Source organism: Anoplolepis gracilipes, chromosome 7 (genome assembly GCF_047496725.1).
Source record: "Anoplolepis gracilipes chromosome 7, ASM4749672v1, whole genome shotgun sequence".
NCBI classification, from domain to species: domain Eukaryota; kingdom Metazoa; phylum Arthropoda; class Insecta; order Hymenoptera; family Formicidae; genus Anoplolepis; species Anoplolepis gracilipes.
In genome coordinates, this window is record NC_132976.1 from 12,559,050 (window position 1) to 12,572,991 (window position 13,942).

Below are 13,942 nucleotides of genomic sequence, written 5' to 3' on the forward strand. Positions count from 1 at the left end.
ATTGTTACGAAACGGAGAAGAAACGAAGAAATTTCCAATTTCGATATCGAAATCAATTATGCAATTAATATTTATATTAATATATATAAATATATATATACCCGGCAAAAAAAGTCCATATAAAATTGGCCATATATGGATTTTATCAATATCATAAAATCGAAGGAGGAGAGAAAGATATATGCAGTTTTTGTTGATCTGAAGGCTGCCTTTGACAATGTAGATAGAGAAAAACTTTGGGGAATCATGGAAGAGAAAGGAGTGAACAATGGAATATTAAGGAGGATAAAAAGAATATGAAGAAACAGATACAATGATTAGAACGAAGGATGGTTTAACGTTAATTCTTCACCCATAGACATATATGAAAAGTCTATGGCTTCACCACGGAGAAAGGAGTAAGGCAAAAGCAATACGGTAACCAATCAATCTTTTGCTTTTATGGAAAAGATATAAAATGATTGGCTACTGTGTCGCCTTTTGCTGCGCGGCAAGCGTTTCCGCGTCCTGTGGGCAGAAACCCTGACGGTCGTTTCATCTTTTCACAGTGTAATAACAACTTTCAACATGCAACTACACAAATTTCTAAGTCTTATTGAGAATAACAATAAGTTAATAGATTATTTTAAATGTGATACATTGAATTGAGGGGCGAGCCCCTCCCTCTGCACCCCCACTTCACTAAGAAACTAACCCAACCCAATCTGTGTTAGGCTGATGACAGAAAGCGATCGTAATTGTACGTATTGAAACTTTACGATACGTTTTTCTCTGTCTTACTTTACGATTGCGTTTACGATTGCTCTCTGTTATTAGCCTTACGAAACAAAATCTATTTCATGTTTCAGATGCAGGTTGGGTTGAGTTAGGTTTTTATTGAGGTGGGGGTGCAGAGGGAGGGGCGGAGCCTACGCGTTTGATTTATATTACACGTTAATAAACAAAACGAAATCTATCTAATATATGTACACAGATACACATATATGGACATACACGTTCATACGTTTCATGTCAAACAGATCAGTAGGACGTAAACAAACTTCGCTGTTCGTAATATATCAATTTATAAAACCGGTAATTATATTCACTTATACGGAGCCACCCCCGATTTCAATGTCCTTCACATGTTATCAAGGTCATCATCCTGAGTAATGTTGTGAAGATTTTAGGCCACGCTCGGTATTTATTAAAAAGTTATTAACACAAGTTTTATGATAGTACTAATAGTAAACTTTGATAATCTACACGATTAAGAAGCATAACTTAATCGACAGTTCTTCGTTGTGGCCACACATACACATACACACACGCACACACGCGCGCGCGCGCGGGGGGGTGCAAGGGGGCCTTTGACCCCCTCCCCCCGCACCCACCCCGCCGGTAGGGGTGCCTTGAACAGAAGTGCATAAAAGTACGATGCGTACTTTGTTGATGGTAAATTACGACTTAACTGACATAGTTATTTCTCAACAAAGTACACACCGTACTTTTGTGCACTTCTGTTCAAGGCACCCTTGCACCCCACGCGCACGCGCGCGCGTGTGTGTGTGTGTGGCCACAACGAAGAACTGTCGATTAAGTTATGCTTCTTAGCTAGTTAACTGCGTTCGACGTGTATACACGTCAATCCAAATCTTCATTTTGGTGCAGTCGACGTGTAAAATAAAAAATAACTATAAAATTCTATATAAAAACTCAAAATTTCAGTAAGATGTAATACAAATGTCACTTAGTGGTATGTTTTCTTTATAATACCAGTAAGCCTGCTATAAATTAAAAAAAAATTAGGTTAAATAAATTTTAAAAATAAATTCCGCAGTTAACTGGTTAATTGTGTCAAAGTTTACTATTATTACTATCATAAAACTTGTGTTAATAACTTTTTAATAAATGCCGAGTGCGGCCTAAAATCTTCACAACATTACTCAGGATGATGACCTTGATAGCATATGTTAACCCCACCGCGTGTGTGTGTGTGTGTGTGTGTGTGTGTGTATGTGCGTGCATGTGTGTGTGTGGCCACAACGAAGAAATGTCAATTAAGTGTGCTTCTAACAAATAATTCGTTAAAACTTTCCGTTTAATAACTTTTTAATAAATGCCAAACGCGGCTTAAAATCTTCACAACATTACTCAGGATGATGACCTTGATAACATATGTGAAGGACATTGAAATCGAGGGTGGCTCCATATAAGTGAATAATTACCATAAAACCTAATAAAGAACAGTATTAAAATTATAAAACTTTAATTTGTTATATCTTCTAAACCAATGTCATCCTCTACTTACTTCTTGCGGGAAATTACTCAGACTACCTCTCCCTACAATATATCTAACAATAAGTAAAAATAAAATTAGTGATGTGTAACCTTTTATGCATATTTACTCTTTTTTTAAATTTAAATTTTGTTCATTTTTAATAAAATTGGTTAAATTTTGGTCTATCTTTTTTAAATTTAAGGTTTCCGCTAATGTTTGTGAGTGTATCATTTTATATAAGATTCATTCGATTTACTAAAGTTATCAGTCTTCAAAATTATAGGGGTATTTAAGATTAATGATACGAGAAATAAAAATAAAAATTTTGAATCTTATAACATTTTCAATATAGAATACAAAATATAAAATAAATAGGGAAAGAAATTTTATTTAAATTTTTGTTGGTTTCTAGTTTGATGATCCTGATTGATGAAGAAAAAATGTACTATATCACTATTAGAGTAATAATAAATGATAAAATCAATTTAATTTTACATTATTATTAATTAGAAATTCTTCTCAAATTAATTAAATTGTTTGATTATTAACATATGTTGATATTAAATTAATCATTATAATGTGCAAAATGATTGAATCGCAAAATTGGGGGATCCAACAGTGAATGTCGAACTCTGACGGAATAGCGGCCACATCTAAGAGGATCTAAAATTTTTTATTGCGCAATTTAATCGATAATTATAATTACGATTATCTTTCTAATTAAATATTATCCAATTTATGTCGTGTTTGGTATCATTTTAATCATAAAAATTTCATTAATGGATTAAAATTATTTTCAAATCGATAAAATGCGAAATACAAAAATTTTATTTTCTTTGGTAAGATGATATATAATATAAAAAACAATGGATAAAGAAATCCTCGCGAGCGAGACTTCGGACTCTTTCATGCTATCTCGCTTGCTCTTTATACGTTCTCGCTTTCTGTTCGTTCGGCGACTGTCTTTGTTGCACAAACAGATTGCAGCTCCATCTATCTCGAGATCGGTCAACTAAATTATTGCTCTATATTATCTCGAATCTCGATTTCACACATCATATATGTATGAAAACAGTTTTTAAAAAGTTAGACTAAAAAACTTTTTTACTAGGCTTTTTTAAAATCATTTTCAAAAATTTACTTACATTCTATCACGTTATTCCAAGCATGGGGCACATCTTTTGTTTAAATAAATTAAAGAACTTTTATGTTAAATAAATATTAATTTAATGAGTTGATAACAAAAGTGAAATTTTATACATAAATTATAGCGTCGTAACCAGAACTCGTTATTAAAAGTACTTTAACTGTGTAAAAGGATTTATTGATCTGTGCAGCCAAAAAAAAAAGATTTTTAGGGCGCGTTCGGGGAGACACTACCCAGATAGCCAAATGTTTCAATTTTGCAACCATGTTGCTGATAACCGTTGCAGCAACTAATTTTGAAAAACTAGGGACAAGGTGCAACAGCATTATGCTTGTCGGGTTGAGCTCACGTGATTTCTAATTCTCAGAACAGCAAGCTGATAGCAATATGGTAACATCAATTGCTGTCAGCAAACAAGAGACTTGACAACAACTTGATGACAACCTATATTCATCCGTGATTAACCGCATTGATAATGTGGCGATAATTTTTCAGGCGATCAATCATGTATTTTTTGTTTTAGTAAGACAGAAACAAAAAAGTTAAAAATTCTTATTAATCATTCAAGGATAAGAAATTTTAACTTTTCGTTTCTACCCAGACAACATTATGTCGTCTTAAAGACGTCTAAAAGACATCCTAAAATTGCTAAGACATCTTAAAAGATTTTCAGAAAGACGTATTTATGACGTCTTTAAGGCAAATAATTTTTACTTATTCGGACAATCTACCTGAAATGTTACAATTTTATTTATTTGGATAGAAACTACCCGAAATGAAATTGATCGAAATAGATGTACAATAATCTTATTAGTCGTGCTTTTATATACTTTTGGTAACTAAATTTTAAATACGAGATAGATATCTCATGCAGCGCTGCATAGCGGTAAAAAAATGAACTTTTTTTTGTCCGAAAAGACATCTTTTAGTCATCTTTTTGCTTTGTCAGGAAAACAACTATAAAAAGATGATGAAAAGATATCTTTTTTAAGTTGTCTTTTCAATAAAGCAAAAAAATGTATTATAACAATCTTTCAGATGTATTACAGACATCTTTCAGATGGTGTCTTAAATTAAATGTTTTTTAGACGTTTTTAAGACATCTTAAAAATGATGTCTTAAATTACAATGTCTTTAAGACGTCAGAAAGACGTCTTTTGGTCAAGTCTTAAAGGCGTCATAAGAAAAACGTTTTTAATACGTCTTTAAGACATGCATGTTGTCTGGGAATATTATACATGTATTGTTGCTATCATAATGCTGTAGTCAGCTGTAGACGACATGGCAAATTATCAGATGTTACCATATTGCTGACAATATAACGTTTCAGTATCACAGATCGTTTGCTTTAAAAATTTCGTAAATTAATTGTTTGTAGTATGCTCTCATGTTGCTGAATTCAGTAGCGCGTTTTAATTCGATGTCAGTAAACGTACAACAAACATATAACAACTCATGCATTGCATTAGTTTGTTTTTACTGATCAATCACGCTTGGCTATCTGGGTATTAGCGCTAACAGTGTCATTCTATCTTTGTCACTCATTAAAAGTTGAACAAAGATAGAACGACGCTGTTAGCGCTAATAGCGTCTCTCCAAACGCGCCTTTAGTCGAACTGATTTTGTCGGTAAAATGAGCCCTGTTGGATCCCCTTAACAATACGTAATATTATTAAATCGATTGAAGTGTCAAAAAGCAGCAGCAGTGATATTGTTTCTCTTAGAGTGAGACGATCGCATCCATGTGGTCTTTATTAAATCAGCGCCTTTTTCACCGATCATAATAACAGGTGCATTTATGTTTCCGCTAGTAATAGTTGGCATAATTGATGCGTCGATAACTCGTAAACCCTCGATTCCATAAACTTTGAGCTCCGGATCCACAACCGCCATGGGATCACTGGTCGGGCCCATCTTAGCACTGCAACTCATATGGTATATAGACAAAGTATAAATTCGCAAAATGCATGTCCAGTATTCGTCAGTATAAAGTGGAAAGTTTTTGCAATTGGGTATTGGTTTGCTATAAAATCTAGAGCCGAATTTCTTCATACTTTTTGTTTCACCAAAAGCGATTGCCGCTTTGACACCTTCACGAAGTACTGCTACATCTTCTGGATGAGTGAGATAATTATGATAGAGCAGAGGGTAATCCAAGGAGTTTTTAGATTTCAGTCTCATATAGCCACGCGATTTGGGCCTGAGTATCATTGGAAATACACCAAAGACATCATGGTTGTTGATTTTACCGAATACTTCATTGTAAAACTCGTCAGTTAAACCATGAGCATCTTTTGCATGACTGCCAGCGGAACTGATTCCCGAGGACGTTATCATGAACTCGATGTCGGGCCAGTCGTCAGTTTGATTAGCATATTTGGTAGAAATAAAACCAACTACTTCTAGACCGATACTGGACGTCAATGGACCATCCTCAGTGATAGCGTATTTCAGTGCCGAGTTGACGGTTACCATTCGATTCATTACAATACCCACTTCATAGTCAATTGGAAAAACGAGTCCGCCGATTGCTATGTGATCTTGCAGATTCTGTCCGACTCCGGGCAAGTTTTGAATTACGGGAATTCCCAGTTGCTCTAGATGAATACGTGGTCCTACACCCGAAAGCATTAATAATTGTGGACTATTGATAGCGCCGGCGGACAGAATTACCTCCTTCTTGGCAAATATCATTTCTTTACGACCATTTCTGATGAATTCTACTCCATATGCTTTCTTGCTTTGAGGATCTATTAATACTCGAGTCACGTGGCTCCACGTGGAGAGATGGAAATTCTTTCTCAGTTGAATAGGTCGAATAAATGCTTTGGCAGTGCTACATCTGGCACCTCGTCGCATTGTAAATTGTAACAACGAAAAGCCGGTTTGTTGTTCGCCATTGATGTCACGAATATCATAACCCATTTCTTCGCCAGCTTGAAGAAATGCTATACCCAATGGACTGACATAAGGGCTTTCCTGCACTGTTAGATATCCTCCTGGGAAATCGAATAAAAACAAAATAATAGGAAATATTTATTACATTTCATGTACTATATACAGGATGTCTCATAACTAACGAGCCAACGCTCGTGAACGGATAGAGTACAGTGAACTGAACAAAAAAGTATTAGGTCATTTTGCGATTTTTGCAATAATTATTAAAATATTAATTAAAAACGCTTAGCAAACAATGTTATACATATGTACAAGATGTCCGGTAATAATCGCCCCATTTCTCTAGGGCTGATAGAGCAGATCAAACTGAACATAAAAGTCCTGTATCATTTTCCGATTTTCGCAATAATTATTAAAATATTAATTAAAAACGCTCAGCGTATGAGCGCGCGCCGCATATAGCGCTCAGTATACCTTGAGCGTTTTTAATTAATAGTTCAATAATTATTGCGCTAATCGCAAAATGATACAGGACTTTTATGTTAAGTTTGACTTGCTCTATCTGCCCTAGAGAGTTGGGACGATTATTACCGAACATCTTGTAGATATGTATAATATTGTTAGCTAAGCATTTTTAATTAATATTTTAATAATTATTGCGAAAATCGCAAAATGACTTAATACTTTTTTGTTTAGTTCACTGTACTCTACCCACTCACGAGCGTTGGCTCATTAGTTATGAGACACCCTGTATAATAATTGAAACATCAAAACAAACCTGTGCTATGATATTTTGTATTGCGTGCTAAATATGGATTTCTTTGATCCTGCGATTTTTTGAAATATGGAAGAACATCTTCATATCCCCAACCAGAATTCCCGAAACTTCGCCATTGATCAAAGTCACGTCGATTGCCACGAATGTACAGCATTGTATTCAAAACCGAAGACCCTCCAAGAACCTAAAATATTAATTAATTGACTGTAAAAAAAATGTGCAAAATAGGACAACATAATCACAAAAAGTAATAAAAATAGAACGGTATACACTATAATTAGAAACCAAATTAATTAACTTAATTTTTCGATATGATAATTTCCTTCGGTGTGTATATATGATCTTTTCAATTTGATTGGATATGAAAATTAATTCGGTGTTTTCTTAAACAAAAAAATTATTTATTAATAGATAAGGAATACAATTTTAATTATTAAAGTATTTATAGATTTCGATAACTTTTCACCATTTTTTTTGCAGTTGTTTAATATTTCAATACGAAAAAACTTGACTTTGAATAGATTAATGCATTTTCAAACATTATTCCATTTAAAATGTTAAAAATTTAAAATAATTTAATTAAAATTAATCAAGTGATGTTAAATTATGTTACAGCAAACAAAACAGGTACAAATCTGAAGCGACCAAGTTTAGCGAGTAAGTCGGATGTGATAAAACTTTTCAGATTAAAATAAAATTATTTTTTCTATCTCCTTTGCTATTCATCTAGTGATGGCACAAAGTAAAATAATTTTGCTCTGATTTTTTTATTTGTATAAGATTCCTTACATTCTAATTTGCCATTCACAAATTGAGAAGTATTGTTATTAATAGCGAACCATTATAATAATTCAGAATTAACAACTTTTAATAGTCTTTTATATTTCATCAAATGCAAAATAGCACTTTACATAAATATTAGATTTTGCATGTGTATAAAAATAAAAATTTATTTTTATTTTAATAAAGGGTATGGCCGGATAAGGTAGACGAATCTGCCCCCGCATGTATCAGGTCCAAATTGGTGTCATAAGTTAACACCAATGTAATATAAAATTATGTCAAACGTTTACTTCAAAATAGCATTTTTGTGGGAGTTATGGAAGGGGGAAAAATAAAAAAAGTAATTTTTCTTAAAAACGACTAAACCAATTTTCATGAAAAAAATATATGTTGTGGAAATCAATAAAATAATTGTTTAAAAAATTTAAAAAGTTTTTTTGACGAAAAAATTTTTGAATTCTTTTTAAATTTTTTTTAGGGGAATATTTTTGAGTGACACCTACTATATTTTTACAAAAACATTTTTGAATTATCTATTTTTACATATATTTTTGCCAAATAGATCAGAGTGGTGCAACATGGTTAAAAAAAATAAAATTTATAAACGCAATGCCGCGCTGTACCGTGCCGCACAGCGCTGCGCAAACAGCTCCAGCGACACCGAGTGAATTGAGCTCTCTCTCCAGCGATTTGATCACTCTGCTGAATTTTGTTGTTTCTTTCTGGGTCTCTCTTTTATTAAAAAAAACATACATCTATGCTCGACGCATTAGAAGTCCGACACATTTCATTTTCATGCGATTTACTGTTTTACTAACTCTTTTGCTGTTAAATATTAGTTTTTTTTATTCTAACAAAACTTTGATAATAATTTTGAATGTAAGACTCATTAGTTGTGTACATACTTCTTCATTTCAGTTATTAATTCATTGCAGTTACTATTAATGTTACATCATACTTGGAAAAAAAGGGCCATTCTTCAGAACATTTCCGGAAGTGAATCATGTCGTAATTCTGATTTTAGCAGATGAGGATATAATAAATTTGGGATTTGTTCTTCCTAGGTAAAACATATTTTTGAAAAAAATATCGTTTAAAACAAGAACTCTTAACTTCAATGTAACATTTACAAATTATTTTTAGAGAAACAGATATTATCTTTAGCTAAACGACAGATTCTGATAATGAGCGATCTAAAATTGAAAGTGATCTTCCTTCTTTTGAATCGACTTTTAATGATCCAACATTCAATGTTCAATTCAAATCGAAGAAAACTATTTCTGAAATCGAATATGTTGAAATTTCCATTCAGAAAACTGGTTCAGGTTTCTGTTTTCTAGAAATAGAGAGTCGACATTTGCTACATATAATGTTGTTGACAATTATAGTTCATTGAAATAAACGAGCAAAAGCATTTGCTTCGTCTTCATTACGTATCAATTTTTTACCCTTTATTTTTCTTAGAAACATGTCAATTTTATTGATTGCTTAATGGAATGTAATAGCTTGACAGTCAAATAACACAGACACTTAATATGCATAATTATTCATGCCATCGAATACTATTTTCTGCTTATTAAATTTAGCGACATCAATGAAAAAGATGCTTATCTAGCGTAGAATGTGTTATAGATATTGAATATACAAAGTACTAATTTTTCGATGACATTAATACTTTTATGTGCTGCTCTTGGTTCTCTTTCTCTTTTGAGCGTTTTAACTTTTAACTGATGATTATATTTTCTACCTTGCCTCTGGTCCAACAGCATCGGTGATCGACCATAGCTTGGCAGGCCGTATCTTGGGGTTGCGGGCGATATTGCCAGTCCAGTTTTGTTTTATGTAAGTGAAGAGACAATATTGGCACATCGGTTATTTCAGTCTCGAAGCCTCCGGCCTCCAATAACACCACATTCCATTCAGGATTTTCGGTCAACCTATTAACGACCACGTTACCGGCTGAACCACCGCCGATTACAACAAAATCGTAACTTTTCTTCAACTCCTTCGTCACACGTGGATGATTCTCCGGATCTATGAGGTCGTAATTCAAATACGCGAGAGCGGTAATCAGTGCTGGGATTATAGTGATCTTGCCAATGCCGAGGAGAACGGTAGCAGTTTTTACAGCAGCATTGATTATTGTCGTGACGCCCATCTTTCACTGATTCATGTTTTTGTTTAATCCTTAATTCTACTCGTATTTTTTAAATGGTTAAGTTTGTGAATATTATGTTTCTTTTTTATTGTTAAATTTTTATGATTGTACTTCATAGAACATATTTTTGATATGCTAAATAAAATCTGTTTTTCTTTGGCTATTTCTTATATTTTGTGTTATTTTATTATACGCTCCATGTATTATTTCAAGATTGTTCATTGCCATTACTCTTTTGCTTATTTATGAAAAAATATAGACTAAAGTAAACAATGCAGACTATTACAAATCATCATTGTCTACTCGAGATATCATCAAGTTGCATAGGTTGTTGGAACATTTCATTTTGAGATTTTATGTAATACTCTGAAAGTAAGAAAGTAAAAAATAAATATTTGTTTTATTTATTAGAACATCTAATAATTAATTTTTAAGTAATAATAATATTTATTTCATGAGACTGATAAGAAAATAGACTTTTGTGTTTTTTACATGATATTTTTTATTTTGTTTTTATAATATACAGGATGTCCCACAAAAAGTAGCTACTCTCTTTAGCTTTTAAACTAAAGAGATAGAGATAGACCATAAGAAATATATATTAAATAAAATGGTTTCAACTGAACTTTATCATGAGTATAGTAGTTACTTATAAAAGTTATCAGTGTTAAAAAAATAAAAGAAGGTGGCCACTTTTCTTGAGATACTGTTTGTACATACTGTGTGTTTCTTATAAGATATATATATATATATATATATATATATATATATATATATATCTTAGCAAAAAAAATAATATAGGTTTATAGTTGTATTATGTGTTACTTCATGATATCAGTTTTACAAGTAATGCTTTTATGACTTATAACATATTATGTAGAGTTGAATTTTCTTCTGACGAACTTGAAGGTAATAATGGTGAAATCAGCATTATTTATTCAAAATGATCAAAATAACTCAACTTTCGCATAAAAAAAGTTCTGTAGCTGCCATATAAAATGACATTATGCTTTAACATAGCTATTACATTGGAAGAAGAATCCAACGAAATTAGTTGGCAAATGTATTGCTTAAAACATTTTTTTCAAATGTTGCATATATTATATTAAAAGTGTGATTATACTATGTTATATTAAAAACATTTTGCATAATCGCATAATATATATGCATAGAAAAATTAACCACTAATGTATTTATGTATAGAATACTATATTGTCATTCTTCGTATTAAACGTATAATTTATTGATCTTTCTTAGCATTTGCATTATAGATATATGCCTATATGCAAGTTTGTCTATTTAACGATAAATATTTAGAAAGTGAAATTTATTTTTTTTTGTTTTTTAAAGAAAGATTAAATACTCAATTTTTAATGACAGATAATTTTTAAAAGTGTAACACAAAACTTAAAAAATGTAAAATTACGTTGAATATACGGTATATAATTTTCTCTGTTAAACTTTAAACATGATAGAAATGGGACAAACAATTGCAAAAATTATTTAATCAATAACGAAAATAAGGAATATTAATATGCACATCTATTTTATTAGGTTCATCGAAAATTATCGAATAAGGTAATAAAAAATTTTGAAAAACTTTTCAAATAAACACCTTGTATATTACTTTACTGATAAAAATCCGTGTGTGTGTGCGTGCGTGCGTGCGTGAGTGCGTGCGTGCGTGCGTGTGTGCGCGCGCGCGCGCGCGTGTGTGTGTGTGTGTGTGTGTGTTTGTTTTGACAACATAATATAAAATCTTTATATTCAATCAGATAATTAATAAAATATTTAATCCCTATAAATCCTTTTTAAAAATGTTAAACAATTAACATAATAATACATAAACAATATATAAACAATACCACAAGTACACAAAATAGCATCTAAGTTCGTATATTCAACAAATAGAATAAACAAATTATTAAGTTTATTTAAAAGATTAACTATTTAAAAACAAATTTTACTTAAATATTTGTGCATATATATTTTAATTAGTTTTTATGATTGAAAAATTTACAAGACATTCTAATAAAGAATTTTTCAAAAAATATGATTTATATTAATAAAGATAATGAAATAAAAAAAGACATAAAAGTAAAAAAGTTTAACATAAAATTACGCTGTTATTGTAGGTTTTTGCGCATTAAATTTTTTTTTGAGTTCTATAATTATACAAAATATATAAATATAAATATTTAAATAAAATATATAATTATTATATTATATTTTATTGGATAAAATAGTTTTTATATTAAAAAAAATATAATAATACAACACATAATAACATAATAATATAAGAATTACATTATTAGAATTACATTCTATAGCACGTATAATTTCTATATTCTCAATTAACTTAATTTTCTAATATTATTATTTTTATAACAAAAAACTTAATCAATAAAATATACATTATTAATTTAATACTTTTTTGCTGAATAACTGTTTATAAACATGTAAAAATATTATAGTGATGTTGAATTATAATGTCAGAAGCAAGAAATCAGAACATGTAAATTTTTTCTTGCAAAATAAGTTGTAATAAATAAATGTTTTCATTTATCATTAATACGTACTATTTGATGCTATAAATTTACAAAATATAACAAACATTCTTCCTTTTTTTGTTATGTAGTAATAAATATGGGCATAACTCATTTTATACTTAACAAAAGTTAAAAGTAGTTTTTTATCACAATTGATCAAGATTTACTACTATATTTGTTAATTCATGAATCAAAAAATAGTTTTCAGTATATTTCATCAATCTGTTTTATCGAATATGGATTTTATAACTATAATTATATATAATATATAATAATATATTATTCTATAACTTCAATGTATGTAAGAATTTTGTAAGACAATTTGATTTTCTCATAATGATTCAATGTTTCATCAGCGAGAGATTAAAAGCCTTAATTGCTTTCCAATTGCCTCTGTTAAAATCGTACGATCCAACACATTCCAAATAATATTTTATTATTTATTTTTACACAATTTATGAAAGCACAGCAATATTATATAGCAGAAGTTGATTAATTTCTTTTTTGTAATATAAGTAGCAATTATAATACAATTTCGTATCATGTCGCTAATTGATATTCAGTAGAAGAATTATAAAGCAAAATACTTTATAAAAAAGCAGAACTTGATGATATCTGACAACGGAACACTTACTCTCAAAACGCTGCAATTAGAAGGTTTGCTCTGGCAGAGAAAGTGAAAGACTGAAACATCCGAGACATAATGTTGAATATAAACAATGTGGTTACCACCACTTTACTGCACAACTTTTCTCGCATCCTTGTTTCTTAAAATTTAGGACTTATAAGTAGATGTGGAATAATAATTACAAGATATATTGTGCAATATTTATTACAATCTAGAAAAATTTAGACTATTATCACTAACATTTAAAAGATATGATCTCTTATATGTCATCTTAAAGAAAATCAAACTTTCATATTTTATATTTTATCAGTTTGAAAATAGTTTTAATAAATGAAGATTTTGCAAGATTTTTGTGATTTAAATTGTGACACCACACACATACACGATATAATTCGAATAACTTTTAATCTTATTTTAATTATTAATTTTTAATTAAATATGTAATTATAATTTTGATTACATATTTAATTAAAAATTATATAAAATCTTATAAAAATTCATAATTCATTCTCAAATATTTTTTAATTTATGTAAAATTTACTAGTTAACCTTTAGAGGACGGGCATATATTTTCGTAAAGTTTTGTAATTTGAAATAAGAATTTTTATATCTTTATTATAGTGTTGTACTATGAAAAATAAGCGACCCTTATAGAGCCAATATAATGGCTTTCTTTCGGTACGGTAACAAAAATAGGAAAATTCCACAGAACGATTATAAAATTATAATTATTAAAGAGTT

General features: G+C 30.3%; 1 protein-coding gene across 1 annotated transcript; it reads right to left on the reverse strand.

Moving 5' to 3' along the window:
* Positions 1-5,018: 5,018 nt before the first annotated feature.
* Positions 5,019-13,219, reverse strand: LOC140667843 (glucose dehydrogenase [FAD, quinone]-like). The gene is made up of 4 exons (XM_072896122.1): positions 13,208-13,219; positions 9,614-10,030; positions 7,084-7,267; positions 5,019-6,406 (listed from the first exon to the last, which is right to left on the reverse strand). The coding sequence occupies exons 2-4, from the start codon at positions 10,022-10,024 to the stop codon at positions 5,097-5,099; spliced, it is 1,905 nt and encodes a 634-aa protein (XP_072752223.1). The 5' UTR covers positions 10,025-10,030; positions 13,208-13,219; the 3' UTR covers positions 5,019-5,096.
* Positions 13,220-13,942: the final 723 nt, after the last annotated feature.

Coding starts and splice junctions, on each gene's coding strand:
- LOC140667843 (XM_072896122.1), bottom strand. CDS start 10,024: ATGGGCGTCACGACAATAATCAATGCTGCTGTAAAAACTGCTACCGTT. Junction 7,268..9,613: donor GCTGTTGGACCAGAGGCAAG/GTAGAAAATATA, acceptor TTAATATTTTAG/GTTCTTGGAGGGTCTTCGGT. Junction 6,407..7,083: donor TACAAAATATCATAGCACAG/GTTTGTTTTGAT, acceptor TCGATTTCCCAG/GAGGATATCTAACAGTGCAG.